We start from the raw sequence: 19499 nt of genomic DNA, 5'->3' as shown, positions 1-19499 counted from the left end.
GGTTCGCTCAGCCCTTTTCCTGCGAACGGTCATGCTGTTCACAGCCCCCTCCCTCCCTCTCGAGGAAGATTCACTGTTGAGGAAAAGGCTGCAGGCAGGGTGTGTTTCCTCCAGTTTCTGGATTGTCACTTTCACACTCCTGCCGGCTCTGTCCTTTTAGTCTGACACCAGGGCTGTGGCTCCCACGGTACCGGACTTCCTGGGGTCTCCCCGCCTGTGTGTGCTCCTTCCTAACGCCAACCCACCTGAAGCCAGGTTCTCCGTTCACAACCACCCTCCTGGCCCATCTCAGGCCCCATTTGTAAAAACCCTCCCAGGTGCCACATGCAAGGACGGCCGCGTGCACGGTGCTGGACCCAGCACTGAAATACTGCAGACAGCCTGGCGACTCCCTCCCTGCAGCCAGTCCCTGACGGCTCCTTGCCCCAGCTTCCCATCAAGTGTCAAAGTATCCATCTTAGAATCGGCATTCAGAACTGAGGTCTTTCAAGGAAAGTAGTAAGTGTTTTGAGCAGGAAAAAGAAGTCAGCATCTTTCTGGCAGCTTTACCAAAGGATTGAAATCTTACCTCTTACAACTATTAAGCTTATGGTAAACAATTTTAGATGTCAACTTAGAAATGTCAAAGGAGTTCAGAGATTTTCTGAACCAATTCGGTTCTGTGAACACAGAAGCTGGGGCTTGTAATCTACCGGATCACCCTGACAAAGAGATCAAAAAGGGAAATGAGGCTATTTTTTTTAATTAATTAATTTTTGGCTGCGTTGGGTCTTCGTTGCTGCGCGTGGGCTTTCTCTAGTTGTGGCGAGCGGGGGCTACTCTTCGTTGCGGTGCGTGGGCTTCCCATCGCAGGGGCTTCTCTTGTTGTGGAGCACAGGTTCTAGGCGCTCGGGCTTCAGTAGTTGTGGCACATGGGCTCAGTAGTTGTGGCTTGTGGGCTCTAGAGCGCAGGCTCAGTAATTGTGGAGCACGGGCTTAGCTGCTGCGCGGCATGTGGGATCTTCCCGGACTAGGGATAGAACCCGCGTCCCCTGCGTTGGCAGGCAGATTCTTAACCACTGTGCCACCAGGGAAGTCCCCTAAATGAGGCTATTCTTGCATGATTATTCAAACAAGATAAAGTGTGCCAAAGGCTCTGAGAAAGCTGTGAGGGGCTCTGAAAGCGACATCCTGATTCACAGCCACACACCAGCATCCCAGCGAACCCATTCAGGTTTCCTGCGACTGTCACTCCAGTTCTGAAGAACTCACCAACGACATGAGACCAAATTCTCACTTTCGGAAACTTGACAGAAGGAATGGGCTTCTGGACTGCAGGCTCGTTTGGGCAGAGGCTACATTTTCTGACTATGGAACCCGGCCCCCAGCAGCTTCTTGGTACACAATATATGCAGTAAACATTTAATGCATGCCTACTGAGTTGAACTGAACTGAAAAGTTGGAAATGAAACATGAATATGATTCTGCTAAATTATACCAATCCATTAAGATAAAGCGCCCCTGCTGTACTGCGAGCACAGTTGATGGCTGTGCACTGGAACAGGTGTAAGAACCAAGGCTCAGCATGCTTGGGGATCTGGGAATCTCTAGAGACTCCCACAAGAGGATCTGCGGTATGGGAATGCATTTGTTGTGTGCACTGGGAGCTGTCTTGACCATGGGATTGGTTTTCTCTTCTCTTTCCCTGTGTGGGTCTAAATATAGCTCCATGAGACCCTGACAATGGGAGGTAACAGACAGGGAAGGAAGATGTGGTTACCCTCCAATGACACTGTCCTTCTGCAAGGATTCTGCAGTTGGTGAGTACCTGTTAAAAGAGGCTTTCTCCTGGGGGGAATTTTATATATATGTAAGAAGAAGGAATATGCCACTCTGATGCTATCCTTTTCCAACCCTATATTTAAAATAATTTGTAATTAACTTAAAGTGAAGTAACAGGAAGAGCAGTCTCCCTTTGAGTTGAAGAGATCGTTTTGCTATTTATACCAAAAGAAAGAACAGATGCAATGCCTTGACTTGGAAGTCCAATACTGTCCTTGAGATCCTGAATTTTCTAATAAAATCTTGGCTTTCCCTATAGGTTTTTTATCTTCTCTACCTAGTGACTGTGAGTCCAGTATTTTAAACTCAGTATAGTATAACGTACACGCAGAAAAGTGTACAAATCAAAAATATGCAGGTCCACGAATCCCTCACTGAGTGATTCCATCTGTGGAATCAGCATCTGAATCAAGAAACATGACACCACCAGCGATCCAGAAGACCCTCATCTAGGGCACCGATAATTAAAGAAGGCAAAATAGACCAAACAGATGAGAATAAACATGGGTTGGACATAACGGTACACACACAAAAACCCAACCGCTTATGATCTGAACACAATATAAACTTGGCAAATTAACCCCAAAAGTAGAAGAGAATGCTTGGCTTGTCCAATCAATCAAGTAAGAAAGCAATCTATCTCTCTATCGCTCTCTCTGTTTCTCTGTTTGTCTGTCTGTCTGTCTATGTTCTCCCTCCATCCCTCATTCCATTTCCTTCCTCATGCCTCCATGACCTCCAAATTTAAAGACCAAAATTTTCTTACAAAAAAAATTAACTTCTAAATAGTAAGTGAAGGCTATGATTTCTATATTACCACCTTACTAGCTAATTAAAATAGTGAGCATTTAGCCTAGGTTATAGTAGATAAAGACGTCAAACTAAATATTTAAAACTCTGTTAAGATGTTCCACTGGGGGCAGTTGGGGATGGGTGGGTGCACAGGACCTCCCTCTGCCTATTTTGCAACTTCCTGTGAATCTGTAATTCTTTAAAAAGAAAAAGTTAACAACAGAAAGCTTTGCTGTTGCAGCACACCACCATTCATATTTACATAAGGTGGTCAGTGTTTTATTTTTAGTCTAAGGACTACAACAATTTCAAAAGGCTTCTGAACATCTCTATTAAGTAAAAACAAAACAAAAAATTATTGAGAAAAAAATAAGATCCAAATACTAAGTTCAGACAAATACCTACTCTAAAGTGTGTTTTTTAAAAAGTTTTATTTACTTAATTTATTTATTTTTGGCTGCATTGGGTCTTTGTTGCTGTGCGTGGGCTCTCTCTAGCTGCAGAGAGCAGGGGCTGCTCTTTGTTGCGGTGCGCGGGCTTCTCATTGCAGTGGCTTCTCTTGTTGCAGAGCTCGGGCTCTAGGTGCGTGGGCTTCATTAGTAGTGGCTCGCGGGCTCAGTAGTTGTGGCACACGGCTCAGTAGTTGTGGCTCGCGGGGTCTAGAGCGCAGGCTCAGTAGTTGTGGCACACGGGCTTAGCTGCTCCACGGCACGTGGGATCTTCCCAGACCAGGGCTCGAACCCATGTCCCCTGCATTGGCAGGCGGATTCCTAACCACTACGCCACCAGGGAAGCCCTGAAGTGTGTTTTGAAAGTGAAGAACTGATTCTCTCAAACGTTATCTAGGGAAGGTACAGCAGTTTACTTCCTTAATCCTAACTTTCCTAACTGTACGTTTTCTTTTCTCCCATGCTTTAAAAAACAACAACAAAAAAGAGCTAACCATAAAGCTAATTTTCTCAGAAAATAAATGTTTGTTTCCCAAAGGCTTACGTGTCAGGAGCGCTCACTGCTTCCCTGTGTGTCCTGCCTGTTTTCAAATGGCCCGCTCGCAGGCAAGCCACATCTTCACGACTGTGCTGTGTGACTCCAAAGAGCTCAAGGATGGCGAGACCTAGCATGAAGGTTAGAACGCCCTTCAACCCAGTTGTAAATCAAGCGTCTCATAAATCTTCTCACTGTTTAAAGCAGCTACGCTGCTAACAATGCCTATGAGATGAATTATCGCCTTTGGACTGTTAGCTTTTCCATTTTTGGTGTTTCTTGCAGCAAAAGCAATTTATTTTTACTCACAGATTTAAAACAACTTTAAAAATAACTTTTATATGCTGCTGCTAGGAAATAGCAAGTCTCTAGCATGTTCATTCATGACCAATCTGTTATCTTGCAAATTCAAAAACAATCATAAATAAAATGATAGATAGATAGATAGATAATTGGTACATTTTCCTGGTCCCACAAGAGCACCTGCAGGTCTTAGTACAAACTTGGTAAAGAATCGGAAAGCGAAGGAAGTTCTGAGGCTGATGCCACAGATAAAGGCAGCGGCCCCCGGGCAGGACATGCTGCAGCTCAGGACCCACCACAAGTGCACTAAGCACTACCTGAAACAGCTTAATTTCAGATCAAATAATAATTGAAAGGGGGAATACAGACCCATTTTTTTCTTTCTTTAGAAACTGAACTGTGGCTGAAAGGGCCAAGGGCTCCCGGCAGGGCATCTGTCCAGGGGACCATGAAGACATAAAGGCGGGGGAAACGTGTGTGGCCATCACTGCCATGTGCGCTGCAGTGATGAAAGGAGGGTGAGCAGGCCAAACGGACGAGAAATGGGCCTTCACAGTGGCTGTAATCAAAGTGCTGATGTGAAAACAGCACAGGAACAAATCATCAGGTTGTACAATGAAATCAGCAGCATTTTGAAAACTGGCCCAGGGCCGTACAGGAGCAAACAGCAACAATGCTCTTCCGAGGGAAACTGAGGCCCTGACTAGGTCCACTGAGCCTTCCCTGCCTGGACCCCATGGCCTCCTGAGGATCCCGAGCCAGGGTGGGCATCTGGGGCAGAGACCTACAGCTGCTGAGGACGCCGGCTCTCGGGCAGGGGGCCAGGGCCACGCTGCCTGGGTGGATGAGCTCCGTAAGCGATGTGGCGTTGCCCCACCCCAGGTTCCCCATCGACAACAGGGATCATAAAGGTCGTGGTGAGGGTTAGAGGTCAGAGTGCAAGTCAGCGGCGCTTCACACAGTGATAACAGTGAGCTCTTCTGGAATGGACTCCATCCTCTGAACAAACCATTTGCTTTCATCCTCTGGGCAGCCCCAGGAGATAAGCACCATTACTGTCTCCATGCTACAGATGGGGAAAACGGGACTTATGGGGTTACTCAACTTGGTCAACGTGCCCAGCAACCACGGGGAGACTGACCCAGACCCCACACCTTCCCGTGAGTGTGCAGGAGGCAGAGCCTCAGTCAGTAACTTTTGCCCAGAAAAAGAACCACACAGCAGATCTAGAGATTTTCTGATATATTCCTTGTTTTGTATATTTATAGTTTAGTCCCATGTACACATTTGATTTTTCCTGTTTACAAAAAATTGAACATCAAACAGATGATAGCGATAATAATAGTAACGAATAATAACAAACATTATGATTGCCTTTTCTAGCATGAAAAAGTCATCCGTCAAATGTTGGTGATGACTAGTCTTAGAATCGCTGGTCGCATGCATTCTTTAGCTTACTATAATAACGTTTCTATACCAACTAGTGGGCACAGAAAATTGATAAGCGACCAGAAGCATCTGCGGCAAAATGACACCACCAACACAGCGAGGACAGTCACAGGCGGCCAGAGGGCAGTGGTCGCACGTCTCTGGAGGTGGCACACACGTGCCGCTGACCTGCAAACGTCCCAGCCGCGTGTGTCAGGATGCACACGACTCCCACCTGTCAGGGCCAGCCAGGACACACCAGGAGGCAGAGGTGTGTGCACGCGGAGGTCTACGCAGAAAGAAACTTCACCGATCAAATGCTGAGGAAACTCATCTGCAGACACGCTCTTCCCACCTCACCGCACGAAGCCACTTCCTCAGACAGAGACGGGCTTCATCATCCCACCCTCTCCCCATCTCTGAGAGACACTGCTGAGTTGGCATTGTGATGGCTCATTTCAAAACCACTGGGTGTTAATTTATTATCATCTGTTACTTTTAAAGCTCCTTTTAAACTCAGCCCATGCCTTTTCTGGCTCGACAGAACGCCTCGTGAACAGGACATGTGACGGTCATGAGATCAGGACTGCGTACTGTTATTACATTACGTGGTACCCAGTGGTTCTCTCTTAATTAAAAAGCAACCTTGTACATAGTGTCCAAAAGTCAGCCGGCCTGTGAAACTTCAACAAAGATGCACTCAGCATCCCTGCGCTCACCACCGTTGCATTGCACCGTGGTTGCCACCTCGGTCTACCTCTCCCTTGTCACCTAGATGAGAGGATGCAAGCCTAGAAGGAGAATAAAGTCCAACGTCTCCCCAAAATGAAGTCCAAGGAAGAAAGAAAAAATGCCACAGAAGAACGCACTTCTGAGAACTGTCCCCACCGTGGCATCAAACACCCCATTCTCATTGGCTCCTAGGATGGTTTAGACCTTGAATTTTCGACTGCTTCTTTCCCTGGCTATAGTTTGAATGTTTTGTTTCTGCAACTGGGCAACATTATGACTATTTAGTAGCCGTTGCTCAACCTAAAAAGCTAGTTTTTCTAGCCAAGACTTTAAGGACAATCCCTATGTCACGAGGGAACATGGACTCAGGTACCCACCCAAGTCCTCCATCCACCTGGGGCTTTCTCACTTAATGCCCTCCCCCAGCCAGGGACATCATTAAATTTGCATTTAAACAAGAGAAAGTCTCTGGAGGCTGAAAGTGAAGTGAAAATCTGAGCAACTCATCTGACTCTTTACGTTGTCCCGTTTCATCAAATTGCTTAACTGTCTGTTCTGCCTTGGCTGGGAAGACTTTGCTGATTGAAAGTGAAATGGCATAGCTTTTGCCCAAGTAACTTTTGCAAGACTTAGAGGCTCAGTTACTAGAGTGGCCCTGAAATCCATATATTAGCTGCCTGTTCACTGTAAGGGTCTAGGCCATCTCAGGCTGCAAAAATCACGTTCTCAGTGACAGCCCCTACACCTGAGTACACAGGCTGCACTGCAGATCAGTTAGTCAGCCTACAGGGACCTCCCTGGTGGTCCAGTGAGTAAGAATCCGCGCTCCCAATGCAGGGGGCCTGGGTTCGATCCCTGGACAGGGAACTAGATCCCACACGCATGCCGCAACTAAAAAGTCTGCATGCCGCAACTAAACATGCTGCAACTAAGACCCGGCACAGCCTAAATAAATACTAAAAAGTAAAAAAAAAAGTATTCAGCTTACATACAGAATTTTCCCTATTTCACTTGATAATTATGAAATATAAACATGCTCTTGGGGAATTTCTGCTGGAGTACTAAAAGTTTCCACTATGTTAGGAATAAACAATAACTGAAAAAGGCTCTTTCCTTTGTAATGGAGGAGAATGAACACTGTATCTGGAAATTCTTTGAGGAAAGGTGTCTCTCCATCAATGAGGGGCCCACCCACCGTCATGTTCCTTGTTCCATCCATTTAACCGACAAAGCTCCTCAAAGCGGGGCAGCTTCATTTTTGTAATACATTCTCCTTAAGTCCACACTTCCAAGGATGATACTTGCCAGAATGGCTTTGTCTAAAGGGTATGACGTAGACGTGAGCATCCCTGGAGAGCACACTGTTTGTTAAGTGTGTCTCTTTTCATCATAGCTGTTTACACACCCTAATGAACTGAAGTATGTGCTTCATTTAAATCACAGAATACGATTCTTTGCACAACTGTGTAAGTAAATTAGCACACTTTGCCACACGCATTGTGAACTGACCCAACTGCTACATCAAGGTGCTTTCTCCCCTGATTTTTTCTTCAAGTATTTACAGGTCTGGCAAATTTACATAAGCTTACGACTCTTTAAAATAAAGTTATACTTTTAATTTCTAAAGTAAATGTCTTCAAGGCTCATAAGTTCAATGCCTGTATCTTATGCAACAGGCTATTACAACACATATATAAGAGAAAACTCTCCAAAAATACTTCACAACAAGAGGAAAAGTGGGAAAGGAACAATACAGAGCAGGAATTGTGAGGGGCATTAAAGACAAGTAATAGATGTATAACAGAAATGTTGAGGAATGCTCTATGTTAGTTTTTTGATTCACAAGCAGGACTAAAAATGATAGGAAGCGTCAACAGCGAAGAACCAGGGACGCCTCAGAGGAGGGGTAAGGAGAGTGTGTGGGACATCTGACACGGGTGACAGTGTGTCACCCGTGTCAGATGTGTCACCCGTGTCAGATGTGTCACAGGTGTCAGATGTGTCACCCGTGTCAGATGTGTCACAGGTGTCACCCGTGTCAGATGTGTCACAGGTGTCAGATGCATCACCCGTGTGACATGTGTCACAGGTGTCATATGTGTCACCCGTGTCAGATGTGTCAAAAGTGTCAGATGTGTCAACCATGTCAGATGTGTCACCCATGTCAGATGCATCACCCGTGTCAGATGTGCAACCCGTGTCAGATGCGTCACCTGTGTCAGATGTGTCACCTGTGTAAGATGTGTCACCCGTGTCAGATATGTCACAGGTGTCAGATGCGTCACCCATGTCAGATGCGTCACCCGTGTCACCCGTATCAGATGTGTCACCCATGTCAGATGCGTCACCTGTGTCAGATGTGTCACAGGTGTCAGATGCATCACCCATGTCACATGCATCACCCATGTCAGATGCGTCACCCATGTCACCCGTATCAGATGTGTCACCCGTGTCAGATGTGTCACACATGTCGGGAGACAGCGTGTTTTGTGAAGCAGGAAAAGCTCTCGGCACCTAAGTGTTGACTAGCCCAGTAACCATGGGCAAACTGCAGAACCCCTGTGAGCCTGGGTCCCGCACCTTCAAATGTGGATAATTATCTTCATCCCGTTGGGTTGTTGGGAGCCTAGGAAAGATGGATATTAAGGCATTTTGTAAACTGTGAAGTGATGTATAAATGCAAGGTGTTATTATTATTATTATGACATCAATGTTTTAGCATCTAAATTATAGGGACAATACGTTTATTATCGACATCTTTAAATATATATCTTGCATGCATTTAGATTTGCTTTTAATTTCATAGACAGTTCCAGCTGGCAGGAGGCTCAGAACCATCTGGTTTAGTTGTTTTTTGGAAGTTGAAAGTAGGAAGGTAGATTCTAATCTGTTTTCTCTTCCTATTGTAACTAACAACAGATTACTGGGGGGAAAATACATTAAGCTACATACTAAGGAAAACTTTAGCAACACCACTTTTAAGGAATGATACAAGAATATGCTTATTTGTACAAAAAAATCATAAATACTGAATGTCTTTGATACTTTCTAACTTAAAAAAAATTACATAGTGTATTATTGCAGTCACTCCTCAAAGTTTTTCACTGCAATCTTTTGTCGAAGTTTTCGTTCTCTGCAAACGCTTATTCATAACAACTTCCAAAAAGAGGGAAAGAGAGAAAGGGAGGAGGAAAGGAAGGACGCAAACAGGGCAAGGGAGGGAGGAGATTAAGGTAATACATTATTCTCACTCATAAATATGTTCCATGCATAAAGTCTATTAAAGTATCAGGAAATGGCAAGAGAAAGAAATCAGGAAGTAACAGTAAGGAAAGGTTTCTGATTCTCTATTAACTCTGTAGCAAATCAAAGCCAAGAAAAAGTTCTGAAATGCATTGTATTTAAAAATCAATACCTTAAATACCAACAGGTGATACAATAATGCTTCGACTAGACTACCACCTTTTGCTTTTCTGTCATTCATCTGGACTTAATCAAAAGTAGTGGGGTGTTTTTTTCTTTTCTTGTGAAAAGAGGCGATAATTTTTTAACTTTCTAATATTATGTTAAAGTATACTTTAGTTAAAAAAAAAAGAAAGGATCTTACAAGTTAGTACTGGAAGAAACTTAAAATGGTTTATCTTGTTCAGCACAGTTTTAGCCATCTACTCTAGCTTATGATGCATACGAATGAACTAAGAGATACTGCGTAAATGCAGAAGGGGGATGGCGATAAAATCTCCCTACAGACTTCAGGTATTCCACATGTGCTGGTAAATAAGTAAAACCAGGTTTCTGATATAAAAAAAATTTTTTTGCAAAACTTTCCGAAATCCCATTTACAATTATAAGAGATTTCTGGGAACACTTGCCTGTCCTTAAGGACTTGCACAGATTCAATAAATGATCTGTTTTTATTCCAGACACTAAAGTAGAGATGAATTTATGACTGAGGGCAAAGAAACTAAAGCATGCAGTTTTTCACATACATTCAGTTTGTCAAACTGAGAGACTATATGCAATGCATCAGTTTTCTCCAAAACCTAGAGTAAAAGCAAGGAACTTCAGCAAGTGGTCATAATGAGAGCATGTGCAAAGGACTACAACTGCTAAGGCCATCATGACATCATCTACCATGTGCAGGCCTGCACGTCCATAGCAGTAAAACCTTCAGGTATCACATTTCTGCGATCAAAATAAAATCCTTCAGAAATGCTCTTACAACTGCTAAGTAAACAGTGGTCTAGAACCACTTCCATATTTCCTTCCACTTAAAGGCAGGCATGAGTGCACAACGGAGCTATTCGCAGTCATTAATCCCCTGTTCCAAATCTGCCTGGTTGTTTCCAAATGAGCTCTGCCAATAAACAGGTAGACCTGTGCAATTTTCAACAGTGAATCAGGAAATAGATGTCTTCTAATTCGTAAGCGATAGTGGCTCGACTAATTTGAGAGATTTTCTGAGTTCAATGTGATGCAACATGTGTTTATTGTGTCTAGAATTATGCAGACTTTTGTTGCCATTTTCTCCTTGCTTTCTGTAGTAGGAGTTAAATAAAGGATCGGACGAAGTCATTTTTCTTATTCACGACAAGTTTTAGGGACAAATCTTGCTATTGGGGAGAATGTTAAAACTATGAACTATAATCCAGATTCTAGTTCAATCCTTCATATCTGGTTAATTTTTAAGAAGATGACCAGATGACCATTTTATTTTTTAAATATAAAATGTGTCAGCTCTCGGGCACTTTACTTTTGACATTGTAAGTTTCCTTATGCTCATTCAGAAAAGGAAGCAGGAAATGCTAAAGGCTTCACCTGTGCATTTATGAAGTGGCCAGCCATGGCGGGCCTGCTGCAGGACTACCAGCCACAGTATCATCTCTCTCTTTTCCCTTCGCGTGGAGACCAGACAAAAACCTCATTCTCTGAGCTCCAGCTAAATGTCCTCTTGCTGAGACACTGCCGCTGTCCCAGAGATAGACGCAGCCCCTTTTCTGGGCTCCCACCGAAACCCCCATCACGTCTATCATGAGACATTGTGCTACACGTGCCCCTCCCCCAGCTCAGCCCTGCAAACTGTGTATCCAGTAAGGCCGAGCACAGTTCCTGCGTTCCTCGAGTGTGTACCCAGAGCCCAGCTCGAGGCCTGCGGGCAGCATGTTAGCAGTTCTCGAACCCTGGCCCCAACCCCCAGTACCTTATTCAGAGGTCCGGGCTGGGGATTCAGGAATGTGCATTTCTCTTAAGTTCAAGGCGCTACTACTTCTGTCTTGGGACATACTCTGAGAGCCACTGTAGTAGACTTCTCATGTATCAATTCATGAAAAAAATGCAACTCAGAGACTCATTTATTAACGAAATATAAACCAGCCCCTCACTCCTGAGGAAGCTGATGTAATGAGTAAAACATGGGAATCCGAGAACAAAGACAAAATTTCTTCTCTGCTGCAAGCTATACACACCACTTACTCCACTCATCACAACCCCCTAGGGAGTTTTCAGAAGTACGTGCCGGTGTTCCATCCTCCAGAAATTTTGACTGGCCTGGCCTAGGGCGCAGCAAGGCATCCTCTTTTTCAGAAGCTCCTTGGTGATTCTAAGGAATGTTCAAAGTGGAAAGGCTGCTGTGTTTTTTAAAAAAGGAGTCACCTCCTGGTCTTTTTGGTTCAGTCACTAACGTACAAAACCAAGTAATCTGATGCTGTCCTAAATAAGACACGGCGGATTCCCATCTGAGGATGTGCAGTGCTACACAAATACAATTCCCACCGTACTTCGATGCACGATATATTATTCATCAGTTGCTGATAACCGCCCCGGTCAGGCTGCTCACCATAGCAGCCTAGTCCGAAAAGCAGCTGGTGATCTACAACCTGGCCAGGCTCAGTATGGACGGTGACAGTGAGCATAAAGCAGGCTGGGGCGAGCTGTCCTACAGCCAAAGACAATGCCTGCAATTGAAACGTCTAATAAAACAACAATTCAAGGCCACACGGCTCCCTTGGGCTCCGGACCCGTAGGCTCTACTGCCTCCTGGACTTTTCCCATCTGAGTGCTGCAAACCCCACCCATCAACTCCATCCCGCCTGGAGCGTTTGCAGCCTCCGTGAACGGATTTACATCTGTCCAGGCTTCCGGGTCAGAAGCCTGTGTGGCATCCTGGGATTCTCCATTTCTTACACTCGTTACACACAGTTATCCATCAGTTCTACCTCCAGATCTGCCCGAGTCTCTTGTTCTGCAACCTCACTGGTCCTGCGACATCATTTCACCTGCAGGAGTCACCCATCTCCCTAGTGCTACCGTTGCCCCTATAATCCATCCCCCACAATCCTGCTAGAGTCATCTTTCCGAAACACCAAACACGTCATGCCCGTTCCTAGCTTCGAACTCCACGGTGCCCCTCCCTTCACACATAGCTCCCCGCGAACTGGAGGCTCGGCAGCGCTCCCTTCCCCTCCCATCACGCTGAATCACCAGGGCTCTTCAGGACTTTGCCACTCTTGGCACTTCTCTCGGAATGCCCTTCACATCATACATCATAGTCTCTGGGGAAATACCCATAGCTCTTTGCAGGCTCAAATGAGTAATCCCTTCCATTTGGGGCTATACCTGGCCCCCTCTCCAGGTAGAATTCAAAGCAAGGACTAAATACCAGAAGACTTCTTTATCCTGCATGGAATTCTATCATCGCTTCTGTGACATCTTCACACTTGGTATCTATAGATCTCTCTTCCCATACTTGACGTCTAGACACTTAAGGGCAAGTATCCAGTCAGATTCATTCCTAGAGTTCAAAATGGGGTTGGAGCAGCACAAACTGTCACCATGGCTCGAACATAAAGAAAAAAAAGCAAATAAAAGCCAAGGCTGTAATACACAGCAATACTCATCCTTTTATTCGAAGGAAGAACAACAGTGGTTAACTTATGTAATAATAATTAAATAAACGCAATTAAATGAACTAAATCAAGGCCATGTTTGCTGGCCCCCTAGTAACAGGTGCAATTGTGGCTATAACAAGAACTGTGTACAAGGCATTCTCACCTAACCCTGAGTCCACTCAATTGCAATTTGAGACTCTTGATAATGACGAGTTCCAGACAGAGCCAGAAAAGATACTTGGACTCTGGGTTTTTCCATGAGAACCCACCAAAATGGGATATAATGTGGGGCAGAGAAGGAAACTCTACCCCACACTCAAGCTTTCACAGATGACTTTCTTAAGCAAAAGCTGCTGAAATTTGGTAGGAGTAAAGTTTACTTTAAGCATATGCAACTCACAGATGCTCAGTCAGCAGGGTCAGACATTTGATCCTATACTTCGGCGTCTTCGGAGATTAAAATGTCAAATCCAGTTCTTAGCTTCTAATGAGGCTAAGAAAACAAGCCACCACTGCTCGCCGGCCCCAGCTACCCCTCCTGCCCCAGCTGGCTCAGGGAACTTTCTAGACAACTGAATCGAGTGTTTCTATCTAAACCTGTTGCAAGGAAGCTGGACCTGATGACTCTGAAAATGTGAAAATTTCCGTCAAACCGGTTATTTGGCATAAGTCTCAAAGCCTGGATCCTTGCCCGAATTCAAGCTCACCTGCTTACGCCCATGGGCTGGATGGCAGACTATCCTTAGATGCTGTGCAAAGAGACGACTGTTGGAATTTTCTCAGAAAAGACAAGCGTTTAGAAGGGAGATGAAAAAGAAGGTATGGGCAGAAGCTCTGATGCAAACGGGAATGACCTACGAGAATAAGCTAAGATGTAAGTTCTGTTCCATGTGTGTGGATGGTTCAGAAATAAGCCAGTAATAATTAACTGAGACCAAAAATGTTTCTTATCATAATTTTGAATGTCCACAAGTGACAGAAGAAAACAAAAATGGGATTTGTTCAGCAGAAATCTGAGGGGCATAATATAATTTTTCAATTGTGTCCACAAGGAAACAACACATGGGTGAGCCATGTTCTAGAACTTGGACCTTTTCTCAAAACATACCTCTGTTGGTAAAACCATAAGCCCGTTTCTACTATACTGAGTCCAAATGAAAACACAAACACACACACAAGCACAACTTTCACAGCAAGCCACAGGGCGAGTGCCAGCCGATTTCTTAGGTGTCCTTCAACAAGCCGTGTGTCCGCAACACTCTGATCCTGCCCCCGTATCAGCGCTTGGGGCACCGGCATGGGGCTATCTTCTCTTAAACACCATGATCATCAATTTAATGTTAGAGCTGGCTTGCCACTCCTGTCAAGAAAGTTTCAGACACTAGCTGCTGGTCCTGGAGCTTTGATCAACGGAAAAACAAAGAGTATTTTCTTTTCAAACAGGGCAGAATTCTTCCTCTTTACTGACACTACCTCTAAAAGCACTTTAAAACATGTTAGTGCCATCCCATGGACCAAGTCTAATTACACAGCACAATGGATTCTGGCAACCGCCTTCTTCAAACTTCAGAATAAGTTTCTGAAAATCTATGGACTATAAAACTAAACACATGAAGTCTGAAATGGCAGTCCAAAGCCGATGGGAGCTATCAGCCTGTTGCTGCTAGCTACCCGGGTGTGGACAGATGACAGACACACAGACACTGGTCTCCTTTTCAGATCTGAAAAGCAATCCACTAATACTTAATTAGTGGCCCAAAGAACCACTCTGGAAGCAACAACAGAAACCATTAAGATTACCCCTGCCCAGGAGTCTCGGGAGTCCCTGGCACATTCTGTGCACTCCATAAATATTTGTTGAATTGAGCAATGAGGGCTCAAGGACCTGGAGCTGGCAAGGGACATGTCCACCTTCACACAGAGTGGGAATAAGGACACAGGCTCCTGGCCTCCAGGCCAGTACTGAGTGGCAGTCCTCTGGTCTCCTTAGAGGAAGGAGGGTTCACTCTGGATACAATTTGGAATCCCTGAGTTTGTCCTCTTCAATACAGCCCAGACCTACTGAACCAAGGATGTCCTCAGAGGAGGGGCCAGGCAGGCTGGCTTGGCTGGGAATACCACCCAGGATCACTTCCGGAGTAGCGCCTTCACCTTTCCGTTTTGCAAGAGCAAGGGGCTTGCTCAACATCCGTCCAGCAATCTCCACGGTCACTGCTCACTTGGTGATCGAGCTCCTCCACAAAAGGTGTCTCCTGAGGACGGGCAGCAGGAATCCAGACCACGCGCCAGGTGGGTTCCCCATCCCCGGTCCTCTTCCTCCCCTGCCAGCTTCCTACATCACACACACCAACAGGGCTCCCTTGAAACCAGAACTCACACAGGACAGCACAGGCAGGGGCTGGGGGAAGCCCTGAGTTTGAATCCTGCCTCTTGCTGGCTGTGGGAAAGTCGCTTCTCTGTACCTCAGTTTCCCCATATATAATGAGAGGACCCACCTCGTGTGGTCGATGTAAGGATTAAGAGGACACTTAAAACGGTGTCTGACAGGACCAAGTGCAGGAAGAACAAAAGACACCATATCTTAGAACCAAACAAATCTCTCTAAAATGAGCAAATGTTCTAGAACAGAACTGACCAAATGTGATTGATATGGGTCTTTCACACTTTTTGTTAATAATCTGCCCCTTACACTTTGGTCTTTTTATGTTACTTTAACCCAATGACATTGGCCCACCTACTCTCACTATTCTATCCAGGAGGATTCTGTTTTCAACAAACACGGGAGTAACAGGCAAATTAAGTGGTATTTATATATTTCTTAGAAACAAATCGCCAAGCACTAACAGTAGTGTTCAAAGGGCTAACGGCAAGGAGCTGGGAACATTTCTGGAGTGAGAAAAGCGACGCTTTGGAGGCACTCCAAGAGTTTCACTTAAAATAAGGATGGGGTCCCCTTGCCACCTGCCTAGAAGAACCCTATTGTCAACTGATTCAGGCGCAGGACCACAGCCTCCCGGGTTCACAGCATGGAGTAGGGGAGCCCGTCAGTGAAAAGACTAATCCCTTATTACTGAAATCACCCCCACGTCCTCGTTCCCATATTTTTGCAAGACTGTTAAAACTCCAGATGTTCCAAAAGAGCTTTGTAAATGGGCAGGTAATCTCTCCAGAGATTCCACCTCCACTGCCAGTGATTGCCAAACCCAGCTGCCCAACAAAAGCACCGGAGGAGCTTTTTAAAATACAGATGCCAGATCTCACCCCAGCCCAGAGAAATGAGAAAGTCTGCGGGTGGGAGCCACACATCATTTGTTGTGTTTTGTTTTCAAGTCCAAGTGATTCTAATTTGCAACCAAGTTTGGGAACCACTGCTTTATGCCTTAGCGCTCCCACAGCAAAGGCGCTCAGCCCCAAACCCAACTCCCTGTGCCAATGACATCAACAGCAAGTACAGACCTGACTCTCGGAACCCGGGCTGCTCGATCTTGAAATTGTGCAATTAAACCTTCTGAGGCATGTTTCTCGCGTCAAGCGACTTTATGGTCGGTAGTCACGAAGCCAGACTCGCTCATGTTGGGTCTGGGCAGGGCACACATGAACCATGGACATCAATCCTTTTTTTTTTTTTTTTTTTAGTTAAGTTTAATATTTTGGTTGGCCTAATGTCAAATTCTTCAAAAAGCTAGAAGACACATCCCAAAGAGAAAAATCTCTGGATTTTGAGGAGGAAAGCTTGCTGTGAGTCCTGTTTTGAAACCGCGGGGCCCCGGCCAGGAAGGGTTCCGCCCCTGGGGCGTTCGCACCAGGACCCGGCTGTCGCGCCGAGGCCGGTCCCACCGCTCTGTCCACTCCACCGCGCAGCGCGGACACGCGGCCCAAAGGCTGCAGGTGGGGGCGAGTCTCGGGAGTCCCGGGAAGCCACCACTCACGAGAGCCCACCGTCTGGGAGGGCGCGGACTGCCGGGGGCAGCTCGCGGCGGCAGGGGGGCCGCGGACGGGCCGTGCCGAAGGGAGGGGCGGCCCTCCCAGCCGCGCAGCACAGGTGGCTGGTGTCCGGGACGAGCTCTCAGGGTCAAGGGTGCGCCGGGAGGAGGGCTCGCTGGGTCGGAGAGCCGGCCCGGGGGCGGGGCGCGGGTGCGGAGGGCCGCTCCCGTTCCGGAGGTCCGAGGGGGCGGGATGAACCCCGCGCCTCTCCTCGGCCCCCGGGCCCGGGCTGACTGCTGACGCACGTGCCGGGACGCACCCGCCCCGCACCAAGCGCTCGCCGGGGCTTCCACCCGGCGGAGGACAGGAGAGCGGACGGGAAAGCCACGCTCCGGGCTCCTCGGCCCGCCGCGCCTCGCGCCCGAGGTGCCCCGCCGCCCGGAACCGAGGCGCGCGTTCCTCGGCGGCCCGGCAGAAGCGCGGCCGCCCAGGACGGGAAGGACGGCGGCGCGGGCAGCCTTACCTTTCTTCTCCTCCAGCGCCGGACTCGCCTGGAAGTGCGCGGCCAGCAGCGCCAGGAGCACGGCGCGGCCCGCTTCGGAGCGTCGCATCGCGCCGGGCTCCGCACTCGGTCGGGACGCAGCGGCGGCCGTGCAGGGGGCGCGGGACTCGGCGGCGCGGGGCGGACGGGGCTAACGCGGGGCCGCGGGCGTGCGCACCGAGCCGGGGCGGAGGCTGCGCGCTGCGCCGGCCGCCAGGATGTCTAGCTCTCGGGGGCGGGGGCGGGGGCGCTGGGAGGCCGAGCCGAAGGAGGAGGGACCGGGAGGAGGGGCGGACGGCGCGCCTAGCGGAGGAGGAACCGGCGGGAGGAGCGTCGGCCGGCAGGACAGGGGGAGGCGGACAGCGGCGGCCCCGGGAGCCGGGTGCCCGGGGAGGGGGCGTGCGGAGCCGAGCGAGGCCTCGGGAGTTCATTGCCGAGCCGGGCGTTCCTCGCGCTGTCCCTCGGGACGCGTCCCCGCGGACTTGCCTGCTGTCTCGTTGACCCAGCCTACTGCGAGCCACTTTTATGCCAGGGTTCCCGTTTCCCTTCTTCCTCCCTTCAACTTGCCGAGCAAACTTGTTCTAGCTCCGGGCAAACTGGCCGAGCCTTAGGCCAAGGCCGGATGATGGTACTTAGGGGGAAACCACCGATTTATTCTGGCCCCCAACTCCTCTGAGCACCCCGGCATCCCAGTGGGGGGTCAGCGGCGGCCTGGCCTCCAAGAAGGCAGTTAGCCGCGCCCGCGTGGATGCGGTGGGTGCCTGGCCTCTTGAGATGCGCTCTCAAGTCCGAGGGTCCTTCGGATCCCGTCAGGCACCCTCGAAGTCATCTGAAATAAGGGCACCCAACTCCTGACACAGAGACTAGCCTTGGAAAAATGTGTGTTGAACGAGTGCGTGGGCACCGAAGGAGCCCGCAGCATTTCATGTGCCAGGAGTACCTGAAAAGCAAATGCATGCAGTAAATCACTTCAAAAAGTCAAGCGCTGAGAATCAAGGCTCAGCACAAACACTAGCTAGGTGCCCCTCTGCCCAGAGACAACCACGCTGTAACTCAGGCAGGAGGAAAGCCAGGGAGACCACTAAGGACTCGGCTAGAAGAAATTTGGCTTTCTCAGGCTGCAGGAACTTTTTTTTTTTTTTTTTTTTTTTTTTTGCCGTACGCGGGCCTCTCACTGCTGTGGCCTCTCCCGTTGCGGAGCACAGGCTTCAGACGCGCAGGCTCAGCGGCCATGGCTCACGGGCCCAGCCGCTCCGCGGCATGTGGGATCCTCCCGGACCGGGGCACGAACCCGTGTCCCCTGCATCGGCAGGCGGACTCTCAACCACTGCGCCACCAGGGAAGCCCCTGCAGGAACTTTTTAAGCTAAATTCCTTCAGCAAAGCCCGCAGGACAGATGTCTTCCGCCTGTCTACAGCCAGATTCCCTCTCCTCACCAGGTCCACCGTGACATTCAGGCGGTTCAGCTCTGGTCTCCCTGCTGTTTAAGCAGGAATCACAAACCTACAGTAAGTGGAGTTAAAGCAGGACCTTTCCTACGGTGGAAGGAGCAGAACTTTCCATCTTTCCTTCCCAGGCAGCAAGTCCATGGAACCTGAGACTTCTGTTAAGTTTGGAGTCATCTGTGTTTGTTTCTTTGTTTTAATGAATCAGGACGACCACTGAGCCTGCTGAACTCATCCAGCCCCTGGATGAAGAGGGCTGTGTACGTTCTGCAGTCTGTGGCTTCGGTCCGCTCCACACGCTCCAAACGAGGACTTAAAGTGGTTTGTAAAGAAACAACCTCAGGAAAGGACAACCTGCTAGAGAAGGACACCGAGGCACACAGCAGTGGGGGCACAGAATGCAGCCAAGGGTGCGTCTCGTAGCGGATCTGCTCACAGAAATTCTGTGCGTTTACTCCACAAGGGCCACAGACTGGGCCCTAAGCCATTGTCAAGGAAACATTTGTGTGGTAGCACGTGAATACTTTCCATTAAAACACCAAGCTATTCAAGCTACATCAAATATTTAAGACCGCACAGGGATTTCTCCCATGACTCTCCCAAAAGGAGAGAGCAACAACCTTCATAGTGCATCCTTCCGTA

At 47.9% G+C, this 19499-nt stretch overlaps 1 protein-coding gene across 2 annotated transcripts in view; it reads right to left on the bottom strand.

Moving 5' to 3' along the window:
• EGFR (epidermal growth factor receptor) overlaps positions 1–17616 on the bottom strand; it is a 188629-nt gene extending 171013 nt beyond the window's left edge. For both annotated transcript variants that reach the window (XM_079932429.1, XM_079932430.1), the window contains exon 1: positions 17395–17616. In XM_079932429.1, the coding sequence (XP_079788555.1) occupies positions 17395–17482 (88 nt within the window). In that variant the 5' untranslated portion in view covers positions 17483–17616. The remainder of the gene's footprint in view (positions 1–17394) is intronic.
• Positions 17617–19499: the final 1883 nt, after the last annotated feature.

Source organism: Stenella coeruleoalba (genome assembly GCF_951394435.1).
Source record: "Stenella coeruleoalba genome assembly, chromosome: 9".
NCBI classification, from domain to species: Eukaryota; Metazoa; Chordata; class Mammalia; order Artiodactyla; family Delphinidae; genus Stenella; species Stenella coeruleoalba.
This window is presented reverse-complemented; position numbering and strand designations above follow the sequence as displayed.